Here is a 12,757-nt window from a genome sequence, read left to right as displayed (position 1 = left end):
TCTGTATCCCCAGGCATTTTGTGTATTGAATGTGGAAACGAATGACTGACTCTGTGGGGAGAGAGAAAAGCTTGTGACACAAAGCCTTGTCAATGTTTGTCTTGGTGAAAATCTGATTTGGAGTAAGAGAAATGGATAGCAAAAACTGAATGCAGGAGAAACTCAGCAGGTCAAACGGTGTAAAAACTCAATGCTGGGAATACTCAGCAGGTCAAACGGTGTAAAAACTCAATGCTGGAGAAACTCAGCAGGTCAAACGGTGTAAAAACTCAATGCAGGAGAAACTCAGCAGGTCAAACGGTGAAAAACTCAATGCTGGGGAAACTCAGCAGGTCAAATGGTGTAAAAACTCAATGCTGGAGAAACTCAGCAGGTCAAACAGTGGAAAAACTCAATGCTGGAGAAACTCAGCAGGTCAAACGGTGAAAAACTCAATGCTGGGGAAACTCAGCAGGTCAAACGGTGTAAAAGCTCAATGCAGGAGAAACTCAGCAGGTCAAATGGTGTAAAAACTCAATGCACGAGAAACTCAGCAGGTCAAAAGTGTAAAAACTCAATGCGGGAGAAACTCAGCAGGTCAAACGGTGTAAAAACTCAATGCTGGAGAAACTCAGCAGGTCAAACAGTGGAAAAACTCATAGCTGGAGAAACTCAGCAGGTCAAACGGTGTAAAATTCAATGCTGGGGAAACTCAGCAGGTCAAACGGTGTAAAAGCTCAATGCAGGAGAAACTCAGCAGGACAAATGGTGTAAAAACTAAATGCAGGAGAAACTCAGCAGGTCAAATGGTGTAAAAACTTAATGCTGGAGAAACTCAGCAGGTCAAACGGTGTAAAAACTCAATGCAGGAGAAACTCAGCAGGTCAAACGGTGTAAAAACTCAATGCGGGAGAAACTCAGCAGGTCCAAAGTGTAAAAACTGAATGCTGGAGAATCTCAGCAGGTCAAACAGTGTAAAAACTCAATGCGGGAGAAACTCAGCAGGTCCAAAGTGTAAAAATTGAATGCGGGAGAAACTCAGCAGGTCCAAAGTGTAAAAACTGAATGCTGGAGAAACTCAGCAGGTCAAACGGTGTGAAAATCAATGCAGGAGAAACTCAGCTGGTCAAACGGTGTAAAAACTCAAAGCAGGAGAAACCCAGCAGGTCAAACGGTGTGAAAATCAATGCAGGAGAAACTCAGCAGGTCAAACGGTGTAAAAACTCAATGCAGGAGAAACTCAGCAGGTCAAACGTTGTAAAAACTCAATGCACGAGAGACTCAGCAGGTCGAAAGTGTAAAAACTCAATGCTGGAGAAACTCAGCAGGTCAAACGGTGAAAAACTCAATGCTGGGGAAACTCAGCAGGTCAAACGGTGTAAAAACTCAATGCTGGAGAAACTCAGCAGGTCAAACAGTGGAAAAACTCAATGCTGGAGAAACTCAGCAGGTCAAACGGTGAAAAACTCAATGCTGGGGAAATTCAGCAGGTCAAACGGTGTAAAAGCTCAATGCAGGAGAAACTCAGCAGGTCAAATGGTGTAAAAACTCAATGCACGAGAAACTCAGCAGGTCAAAAGTGTAAAAACTCAATGCGGGAGAAACTCAGCAGGTCAAACGGTGTAAAAACTCAATGCTGGAGAAACTCAGCAGGTCAAACAGTGGAAAAACTCATAGCTGGAGAAACTCAGCAGGTCAAACGGTGTAAAATTCAATGCTGGGGAAACTCAGCAGGTCAAACGGTGTAAAAGCTCAATGCAGGAGAAACTCAGCAGGACAAATGGTGTAAAAACTAAATGCAGGAGAAACTCAGCAGGTCAAATGGTGTAAAAACTTAATGCTGGAGAAACTCAGCAGGTCAAACGGTGTAAAAACTCAATGCAGGAGAAACTCAGCAGGTCAAACGGTGTAAAAACTCAATGCGGGAGAAACTCAGCAGGTCCAAAGTGTAAAAACTGAATGCTGGAGAATCTCAGCAGGTCAAACAGTGTAAAAACTCAATGCGGGAGAAACTCAGCAGGTCCAAAGTGTAAAAACTGAATGCGGGAGAAACTCAGCAGGTCCAAAGTGTAAAAACTGAATGCTGGAGAAACTCAGCAGGTCAAACGGTGTGAAAATCAATGCAGGAGAAACTCAGCTGGTCAAACGGTGTAAAAACTCAAAGCAGGAGAAACCCAGCAGGTCAAACGGTGTGAAAATCAATGCAGGAGAAACTCAGCAGGTCAAACGGTGTAAAAACTCAATGCAGGAGAAACTCAGCAGGTCAAACGTTGTAAAAACTCAATGCACGAGAGACTCAGCAGGGCGAAAGTGTAAAAACTCAATGCTGGAGAAACTCAGCAGGTCAAACGGTGTAAAATCTCAATGCAGGAGAAACTCAGCCGGTCAAACGGTGTAAAAACTCAATGCAGGAGAAACCCAGCAGGTCAAACGGTGTAAAAACTCAATGCAGGAGAAACCCAGCAGGTCAAACGGTGTAAAAACTCAATGCAGGAGAAACCCAGCAGGTCAAACGGTGTAAAAACTCAATGCAGGAGAAACCCAGCAGGTCAAACGGTGTAAAAACTCAATGCAGGAGAAACCCAGCAGGTCAAACGGTGTAAAAACTCAATGCAGGAGTAACCCAGCAGGCCAAACGGTGTGAAACTCAATGCAGGAGAAACTCTGCTGGTCAAACGGTGTAAAAACTCAATGCAGGAGAAACTCAGCAGGTCAAACGGTGTAAAAACTCAATGCAGGAGAAACTCAGCAGGTCAAACGGTGTAAAAACTCAATGCAGGAGAAACTCAGCAGGTCAAACGGTGTAAAAACTCAATGCAGGAGAAACTCAGCAGGTCAAACGGTGTAAAAACTCAATGCAGGAGAAACTCAGCAGGTCAAACGGTGTAAAAACTCAATGCAGGAGAAACTCAGCAGGTCAAACTGTGTAAAACTCAATGCAGGGGAAACTCAGCAGGTCAAACGGTGTAAAAACCCAATGCAGGAGAAACTCAGCAGGTCAAACTGTGTAAAAACTCAATGCAGGAGAAACTCAGCAGGTCAAACAGCGTAAAAACTCAATGCAGGAGAAACTCAGCAGGTCAAACGGTGTAAAGACTCAATGCAGGAGAAACTCAGCAGGTCAAACGGCGTAAAAACTCAATGCTGGAGAAACTCAGCAGGTCAAACGTTGTAAAAACTCAATGCACGAGAAACTCAGCAGGTCGAAAGTGTAAAAACTCAATGCAGGAGAAACTCAGCAGGTCAAACGTCGTAAAAACTCAATGCACGAGAAACTCAGCAGGTCGAAAGTGTAAAAACTCAATGCTGGAGAAACTCAGCAGGTCAAACAGTGTAAAAACTCAATGCAGGAGAAACTCAGCAGGACAAACGGTGTAAAATCTCAATGCAGGAGAAACTCAGCAGGTCAAACGGTGTAAAAACTCAATGCAGGAGAAACCCAGCAGGTCAAACGGTGTAAAAACTCAATGCAGGAGAAACCCAGCAGGTCAAACGGTGTAAAAACTCAATGCAGGAGAAACCCAGCAGGTCAAACGGTGTAAAAACTCAATGCAGGAGAAACCCAGCAGGTCAAACGGTGTAAAAACTCAATGCAGGAGAAACCCAGCAGGTCAAACGGTGTAAAAACTCAATGCAGGAGAAACCCAGCAGGTCAAACGGTTTAAAAACTCAATGCAGGAGTAACCCAGCAGGTCAAACTGTGTAAAACTCAATGCAGGGGAAAATCAGCAGGTCAAATTGTATAAAACTCAATGCTGGGGAAACTCAGCAGGTCAAACGGTGTAAAAACTGAATGCTGGGGAAACTCAGCAGGTCAAACGGTGTAAAAACTGAATGCTGGGGAAACTCAGCAGGTCAAACGGTGTAAAAACTCAATGCAGGAGAAACTCAGCAGGTCAAACGGTGTAAAAACTCAATGCAGGAGAAACTCAGCAGGTCAAACGGTGTAAAAACTCAATGCAGGAGAAACTCAGCAGGTCAAACGGTGTAAAAACTCAATGCAGGAGAAACTCAGCAGGTCAAATGGTGTAAAAACTCAATGCAGGAGAAACTCAGCAGGTCAAACGGTGTAAAAACTCAATGCAGGAGAAACTCAGCAGGTCATACGGTGTAAAAACTCAATGCAGGAGAAACTCAGCAGGTCAAACGGTGTGAAACTCAATGCAGGAGAAACTCTGCTGGTCAAACGGTGTAAAAACTCAATGCAGGAGAAACTCAGCAGGTCAAACGGTGTAAAAACTCAATGCAGGAGAAACTCAGCAGGTCAAACGGTGTAAAAACTCAATGCAGGAGAAACTCAGCAGGTCAAACGGTGTAAAAACTCAATGCAGGAGAAACTCAGCCGGTCAAACGGTGTAAAAACTCAATGCAGGAGAAACCCAGCAGGTCAAACGGTGTAAAAACTCAATGCAGGAGAAACCCAGCAGGTCAAACGGTGTAAAAACTCAATGCAGGAGAAACCCAGCAGGTCAAACGGTGTAAAAACTCAATGCAGGAGAAACCCAGCAGGTCAAACGGTGTAAAAACTCAATGCAGGAGAAACCCAGCAGGTCAAACGGTTTAAAAACTCAATGCAGGAGTAACCCAGCAGGTCAAACTGTGTAAAACTCAATGCAGGGGAAAATCAGCAGGTCAAATTGTATAAAACTCAATGCTGGGGAAACTCAGCAGGTCAAACGGTGTAAAAACTGAATGCTGGGGAAACTCAGCAGGTCAAACGGTGTAAAAACTGAATGCTGGGGAAACTCAGCAGGTCAAACGGTGTAAAAACTGAATGCTGGGGAAACTCAGCAGGTCAAACGGTGTAAAAACTGAATGCTGGGGAAACTCAGCAGGTCAAACGGTGTAAAAACTCAATGCAGGAGAAACTCAGCAGGTCAAACGGTGTAAAAACTCAATGCAGGAGAAACTCAGCAGGTCAAACGGTGTAAAAACTCAATGCAGGAGAAACTCAGCAGGTCAAACGGTGTAAAAACTCAATGCAGGAGAAACTCAGCAGGTCAAACGGTGTAAAAACTCAATGCAGGAGAAACTCAGCAGGTCAAACGGTGTAAAAACTCAATGCAGGAGAAACTCAGCAGGTCAAACGGTGTAAAAACTCAATGCAGGAGAAACTCAGCAGGTCAAACGGTGTAAAAACTCAATGCAGGAGAAACTCAGCAGGTCAAACGGTGTAAAAACTCAATGCAGGAGAAACTCAGCAGGTCAAACGGTGTAAAAACTCAATGCAGGAGAAACTCAGCAGGTCAAACGGTGTAAAAACTCAATGCAGGAGAAACTCAGCAGGTCAAACGGTGTGAAACTCAATGCAGGAGAAACTCTGCTGGTCAAACGGTGTAAAAACTCAATGCAGGAGAAACTCAGCAGGTCAAACGGTGTAAAAACTCAATGCAGGAGAAACTCAGCAGGTCAAACGGTGTAAAAACTCAATGCAGGAGAAACTCAGCAGGTCAAACGGTGTAAAAACTCAATGCAGGAGAAACTCAGCAGGTCAAACGGTGTAAAGACTCAATGCAGGAGAAACTCAGCAGGTCAAACAGCGTAAAAACTCAATGCTGGAGAAACTCAGCAGGTCAAACGTTGTAAAAACTCAATGCAGGAGAAACTCAGCAGGTCAAACGTTGTAAAAACTAAATGCACGAGAAACTCAGCAGGTCGAAAGTGTAAAAACTCAATGCTGGAGAAACTCAGCAGGTCAAACAGTGTAAAAACTCAATGCAGGAGAAACTCAGCAGGTCAAACGGTGTAAAATCTCAATGCAGGAGAAACTCAGCCGGTCAAACGGTGTAAAAACTCAATGCAGGAGAAACCCAGCAGGTCAAACGGTGTAAAAACTCAATGCAGGAGAAACCCAGCAGGTCAAACGGTGTAAAAACTCAATGCAGGAGAAACCCAGCAGGTCAAACGGTGTAAAAACTCAATGCAGGAGAAACCCAGCAGGTCAAACGGTTTAAAAACTCAATGCAGGAGTAACCCAGCAGGTCAAACTGTGTAAAACTCAATGCAGGGGAAAATCAGCAGGTCAAATTGTATAAAACTCAATGCTGGGGAAACTCAGCAGGTCAAACGGTGTAAAAACTGAATGCTGGGGAAACTCAGCAGGTCAAACGGTGTAAAAACTCAATGCAGGAGAAACTCAGCAGGTCAAACGGTGTAAAAACTCAATGCAGGAGAAACTCAGCAGGTCAAACGGTGTAAAAACTCAATGCAGGAGAAACTCAGCAGGTCAAACGGTGTAAAAACTCAATGCAGGAGAAACTCAGCAGGTCAAACGGTGTAAAAACTCAATGCAGGAGAAACTCAGCAGGTCAAACGGTGTAAAAACTCAATGCAGGAGAAACTCAGCAGGTCAAACGGTGTAAAAACTCAATGCAGGAGAAACTCAGCAGGTCAAACGGTGTAAAAACTCAATGCAGGAGAAACTCAGCAGGTCAAACGGTGTAAAAACTCAATGCAGGAGAAACTCAGCAGGTCAAACGGTGTAAAAACTCAATGCAGGAGAAACTCAGCAGGTCAAACGGTGTAAAAACTCAATGCTGGAGAAACTCAGCAGGTCAAACGGTGTAAAAACTCAATGCTGGAGAAACTCAGCAGGTCAAACGGTGTAAAAACTGAATGCAGGAGAAACTCAGCAGGTCAAACGGTGTAAAAACTGAATGCAGGAGAAACTCAGCAGGTCAAACGGTGTAAAAACTGAATGCAGGAGAAACTCAGCAGGTCAAACGGTGTAAAAACTGAATGCAGGAGAAACTCAGCAGGTCAAACGGTGTAAAAACTGAATGCAGGAGAAACTCAGCAGGTCAAACGGTGTAAAAACTGAATGCAGGAGAAACTCAGCAGGTCAAACGGTGTAAAAACTGAATGCAGGAGAAACTCAGCAGGTCAAACGGTGTAAAAACTGAATGCAGGAGAAACTCAGCAGGTCAAACGGTGTAAAAACTGAATGCAGGAGAAACTCAGCAGGTCAAACGGTGTAAAAACTGAATGCAGGAGAAACTCAGCAGGTCAAACGGTGTAAAAACTGAATGCAGGAGAAACTCAGCAGGTCAAACGGTGTAAAAACTGAATGCAGGAGAAACTCAGCAGGTCAAACGGTGTAAAAACTGAATGCAGGAGAAACTCAGCAGGTCAAACGGTGTAAAACCTCAATGCAGGAGAAACTCAGCAGGTCAAACGGTGTAACAACTCAATGCAGGAGAAACTCAGCAGGTCAAACGGTGTAACAACTCAATGCAGGAGAAACTCAGCAGGTCAAACGGTGTAAAAACTCAATGCAGGAGAAACTCAGCAGGTCAAACGGTGTAAAAACTCAATGCAGGAGAAACTCAGCAGGTCAAACGGTGTAAAAACTCAATGCAGGAGAAACTCAGCAGGTCAAACGGTGTAAAAACTCAATGCAGGAGAAACTCAGCAGGTCAAACGGTGTAAAAACTCAATGCAGGAGAAACTCAGCAGGTCAAACGGTGTAAAAACTCAATGCAGGAGAAACTCAGCAGGTCAAACGGTGTAAAAACTCAATGCAGGAGAAACTCAGCAGGTCAAACGGTGTAAAAACTCAATGCAGGAGAAACTCAGCAGGTCAAACGGTGTAAAAACTCAATGCAGGAGAAACTCAGCAGGTCAAACGGTGTAAAAACTCAATGCAGGAGAAACTCAGCAGGTCAAACGGTGTAAAAACTCAATGCAGGAGAAACTCAGCAGGTCAAACGGTGTAAAAACTCAATGCAGGAGAAACTCAGCAGGTCAAACGGTGTAAAAACTGAATGCAGGAGAAACTCAGCAGGTCAAACGGTGTAAAAACTGAATGCAGGAGAAACTCAGCAGGTCAAACGGTGTAAAAACTGAATGCAGGAGAAACTCAGCAGGTCAAACGGTGTAAAAACTCAATGCAGGAGAAACCCAGTAGGTCAAACGGTGTAAAAATTCAATGCAGGAGAAACTCAGCAGGTGAAACAGTGTGAAAACACAGTACTGGAAAAACCTAAACTGAAAATATTGATGCTGGAAAATGGAGCAAGATTCTATTTTTTGGAACGGAACGCGAGGGTTAAACACCCTTGGTGTAAAGTTGTTACCCCCTGATCCGCAATCTCAGCATCTCCCACTCCTTACCATCCCCTTAGTTTGTCTAATGGCCAGCATGTCGAGATTAAAGATGATTTTTGGACTGCTTTTTCTTGCCAAGAGGGTTGTTAACTGCCACCACTTCCTCTCATGCAGCTTTAAGAAAGAATTATTTGTCTTTTTAAAATTTGAGTTCCATTCTAATAGGAGTTTTCAATTTCTTCTGATCAGCCTAGATTAGAAAGATGCTCTTGGGAAATTTGTTCACTTTGATTGACCTTTAACACCACTGCAGTTAGTTAGGAGTTTGCATTCCCTTTTATCCTGCAGGAGGAAGGAGCGAGAAAACACTTTCAACCACTCTGGGGGAAAAAATGGAAGTCTGGAAAGAATTCTATTTTTACATCCTCAGTCTGTAGAAGTCTCCCAAGGTTGATAGTTAAATTACACCATGTGAATAAAAAGCGTGTGTTTAAGTTTTTAAGACCTGATAAATGATCTGATCTCTAATTTTAAACTGGGCAAAGAAAGCAAATGATAGAAATGGTCTTGCGCAACCTACGTAACAAAGCACTTTGTGATTTGCATGTGGTGGAGAGGTGGGAGAAGGGAAGTTTTTAATTCAGTGCATAATTATTGCTGTCTGTTTTGTTTTTTAAGAGACCTGATCTGACTTTATTTTTGTGGCCATTCAGTGGGTCGGAAATATTATCTTACTGTTTATTGACTTTAGATAAACAAGCTTGAGAGTGTGGGAAGTCCCACCCCAAGTGCTTTATTATTGTTTGGCTCTGGGGCCTGGAGCCAGGCAGAAAATGTAGCAATGATGCATATGAGTGCAGTAGAAAGAAGCCTGGTGCTTCCCTCCTTTAAACTGTGCCAAATATTTTCTACCTCCAGTGAAACTAATTCAGGTAGCATCATTTTAAAAAGCTGAATTGCTTCCATAATTTTAGGAGATTTAAAAAAAATTAATTACTCTCAAACTTTAAACATTTCTTTTGCCATTTATATAGCCTTAGCAATCAAGAAAACCTTGATCCAGTAATTTTTTTTTTAGAAGGCCTTAATTAAATTAAAACAAGCTGCAGATGAAATCTTGTTTGTCTGCAGGGAAACACTTCCATGTTTAATGAATTTCATTGTACAAATTCTAATTATTTGGCGTTTTGTAATCGATTTTGTTTTTAATCCAGGCATTGTTACCCATCCTAAATTCTCTCTTCCTGCCTCTTTTTTCCCCCCTCCCTAGATTCTAACTGCAATGGTATATTGGAATTTTGCATGGAAGTTTGCAGATTGTGGGGCACTTTTAGCCATTCTTAGAATGCAAGGGTCAGGATTGAGCTGTTAATTGTCATGTGTACAGAGATACAGTGAGAATCTTATTTTTGTGATCCATACATAGCTCGAATGTATGTGTGCCATACATTCGTTCTGACAAATAAATTCACAGCAAAGCCCCCAACAGGTAACAAGATAAATTGTAGCATTTGCCTTTAACGTAATAGACAAATCAAATTTAAAATTGAAATCCAAAGCGGCAGTTTCCTGATGGGAATTGGGCATGGCCATCACTCTAGTCCGAGTCCCACACCTATCCTCGCTCTGGTCCGGTCTTCCCCTCTCCCTGCTAACACCGGCCTCTCCTGCCAATGCGGCATCTCTCGCTCACTGTGATATTGGAACTGTATGACAACGTTGCATCAAGTTTTGGTCACCATGTTACAGGAACAATATAATATGGCTAGACAGGGTGCAGAGGAGAGTAATGGGTGTTCCCAGTTGTTAAAACATGAAAGTCTGCAGATAGTATGATTGTAGTAAAATTACAGAAATAGTGGAGGAACTCAGCAAGTCTCGCTGTGTCCATAGAAGGTAAATATCTACTTCTGTGCATGCATTCGTGCACTTGAGCCTCCTCCCCAATGGAAGAAGTGTGTGTTTCTGGGGTGTGATGGGTCCTTCAGTTTGTTGGGTCTCCTAAGCGCAGTTATACTCACACTTCTTTCATTGGGGAGGAGACTCACATGCACGAATGCATGCACATACAGGCTGACTGACCGGTTCTTTCCTGCACTCATCAGGATCCTTAATGAACCCCACCTCAGTGCTCTCATGCTGCCCTTGCTTTGTACAAATTGATCTTTTATTTCATTCCAACTCGGTGCTCCCCAAAACAATTTTTATCAATGTAGATGGAGTCCATGGAGGGGAAAGGGGTTTCTGTTGTGTTCTGAGCTGCATTCACTGCGTCCTGTTGCTTTCGATCTTGAGCAGAGCAGTTCCCATCAAATGCTATGATGCATCCAGCAAGAATATGGATGAGTATTTTACAGGTGCAATGGTGTACCTGTAGAAGTTGTTGAGGGACAAGGAGGATGCGCTGAAATTCTTGACCTCTGAGAAAGTAGAGGTTCTCGTGCACTTTCTTAACCATCGCATCAAATTGCTTGGTCCTAGTCATGACATTTGTTAGGTAAAAACATCATGAGCTGGGAATGTAGAAGGAGTCACCCAGTGCTGGGCCGTAACAAGATGCAGTTGTGACCTTGTACTCTCAAGATAAGAGTGGGGATGACAAATTGACGTGCAGGAAACTAGCAGAGAAGGATAGCAACAGTTTATTCATTGGACAATGTCATGGTATGATAATTTACTAAGTACGTCTCCTAAGGTATATAAAAAAACACCACTTGCTGATAACGGCAGAATGCGCCTTCTCCAACTAACACTGTTAGTTGCAAGTGTTACAATCTGGCAATAAAGAACAAAGAACCTTGATTTCGACTCAGTCTGGTGTTTGACTCACTCATTCATGAACAAAGCAGACCTAACACATTGGAGATGATTATTTCTAAGAACTTGAAGCTCTCTACTCTTTCCTCGTCAGCACCATTGATGTGGACAGGAGTGTGCTCTCTACACCCTTTCCTGAAGTTGGTGATCATCTCCTTCATCTTATCGATCTTTAGAGATTGTTATCTTGGCAGCAAGCCAAGAGGCTTTCGGTTGCCTTTCTCGATTCTGTTGCACGAATGAGAGTTGGAAGTAGCCCTTTGTGGATGGGTTGAAGGGTCTACTTCAGTTCTAGCAGAAGCAGTCGGTTCAACTCCACACCTAATTTTTCCCTTTCCATCTGATCAGGATATCTCATTCTTTTCTCCCTCGTTTATCAGTAGCCTTCCCCTTGAAGCTATCTTTGATTTTTTTTCCTTAAACATGATCTATCATGGGCATCAAAGGTTATGGGGAGAAGGTCGGGTAGTGGGGCTGAGTGTGGGAAAATTGATTGGAATGGCAGGGCAGACTTGCTGTCTGAAAAGCCTATTTCTGCTCCTGTGTCTTATGGTGTTAGAAAATGTCATGTTAATCAGTCAGTGCAATTATGTTTCATAGTAAATGACTTTACTGATTTTTTTGTTTGTTGGAAGTGGTCATTGCTGGCAAGACTGACACATTGGCCCGTAAATTGTAGAAAAGAGCCGTCTATCAGTGTTTTCTGTCTCTTGTTTCCTCACCTTTTCCAGTTCTGGGGAAAGGTGTTCAACCTGAAACGTTAACAGATGCTGCCTGATCCTTGTGTATCTCTGCATTTGAGTGACAAGGTTAGTGTACCGGTTAGCATAAAGCTATTACAGTGTCAGTGAGCCAGGTTTGAATCTGGTGCTGTCTGTAAGGAGTTTGTGCGTTCTCCCCATGTCTGCGTGGGTTTCCTCCTGGCACTCCGGTTTCCTCCCACCCTTCAAAAGAGGAGCCGTAGTTGGGCAGCATGGGCTCGTGGGCTGGAAGAGCTTATTACCACGATGTATGTCTAGATTTATACATTTTCTACTTTCATTTATGATATCCAGCATCTGCACTTTGATTTTATTCTTGTACAGGAACTGTATCTAATATAGTTAGAGGAGCTCAATAATTCAAAATGACCTGGTTCTGTGCTGATTGATAGTTTTCGCATAATATCACAGAAGTGGGTTGTTTGATCATTTATCACATTGCATGCTATGTGAGCTAGGTACAAATTGTACATGTATACAAATTGCTATGTTCTATGTATCTTGCATTGCAAAATAAAGCACTTTGAAACATCATTGAAGTGTGGAATAAATGTCTAATTTTACATTGTAATTTTCATTAAAGCTATGTAAAAAGAAACCGAGTTGTTGCATTTCTACCTCTAGTTACACATTTTTCCATTTTGTTTTTGACTGGGAATTCAGTGGCGGAATGGTCGAGGGGGAGTAGGAGTGGGATGAAGTGGTTGTTGTGGAATAGGTAAGGTGGACACTGAAATTTACTGATTAATTTTTTGCTGCTCATCCAGTCTCAAACAGTCTTGATGACGGGTTTTGGCTTCAGCAGATTTAAAAACGCACAAATGCTGGAGGAACTCAGCAGGTCGTGCACTGTCCATAGGAGGCAACCGATGTTTTGGGCCTGAGCCCTTTGTCAAGGCTGGGGGAGAAGAGAAGAAAGGGCAAGGGGAGGAGCACAGGTTAACAGGCATAAAAAGGTTGGACATGGATGGGAGGGTAGGAGAGGAAAGGTGAAAAATTGACCGGGGAAGGGGGTGGGGAGGTGAATGCAGAACTCGAGGAAAAGAGACAGGAGGGAAGGGTGAAAGAGAGCTAAAGGAAAGAAGTAGGATGGGAGGGGGGTGGGTGGATGGATGGGTAGTAATGGAAACCGGAGAAGTTGAAGTTAATGCCTT

The 12,757-nt window shown here is 43.2% G+C and overlaps 1 protein-coding gene across 1 annotated transcript in view; it reads right to left on the bottom strand.

Moving 5' to 3' along the window:
* Nucleotides 1-10,163, bottom strand: part of LOC138737384 (protein FAM177B-like) — a 24,633-nt gene extending 14,470 nt beyond the window's left edge. Inside the window, exons 1-2 of the mRNA XM_069888131.1 lie at nucleotides 10,074-10,163; nucleotides 8,092-8,199 (exon numbers count right to left, since the gene is read on the bottom strand). Of these exons, the coding sequence (XP_069744232.1) occupies nucleotides 8,092-8,199; nucleotides 10,074-10,163 (198 nt within the window). The remainder of the gene's footprint in view (nucleotides 1-8,091; nucleotides 8,200-10,073) is intronic.
* Between the last annotated feature and the right edge of the window lie 2,594 nt (nucleotides 10,164-12,757).

Source organism: Narcine bancroftii, chromosome 6 (genome assembly GCF_036971445.1).
Source record: "Narcine bancroftii isolate sNarBan1 chromosome 6, sNarBan1.hap1, whole genome shotgun sequence".
NCBI lineage: Eukaryota > Metazoa > Chordata > Chondrichthyes > Torpediniformes > Narcinidae > Narcine > Narcine bancroftii.
Note: the sequence above shows the minus strand (reverse complement) of the source record. Positions and strands in the feature narration are given on the sequence as shown.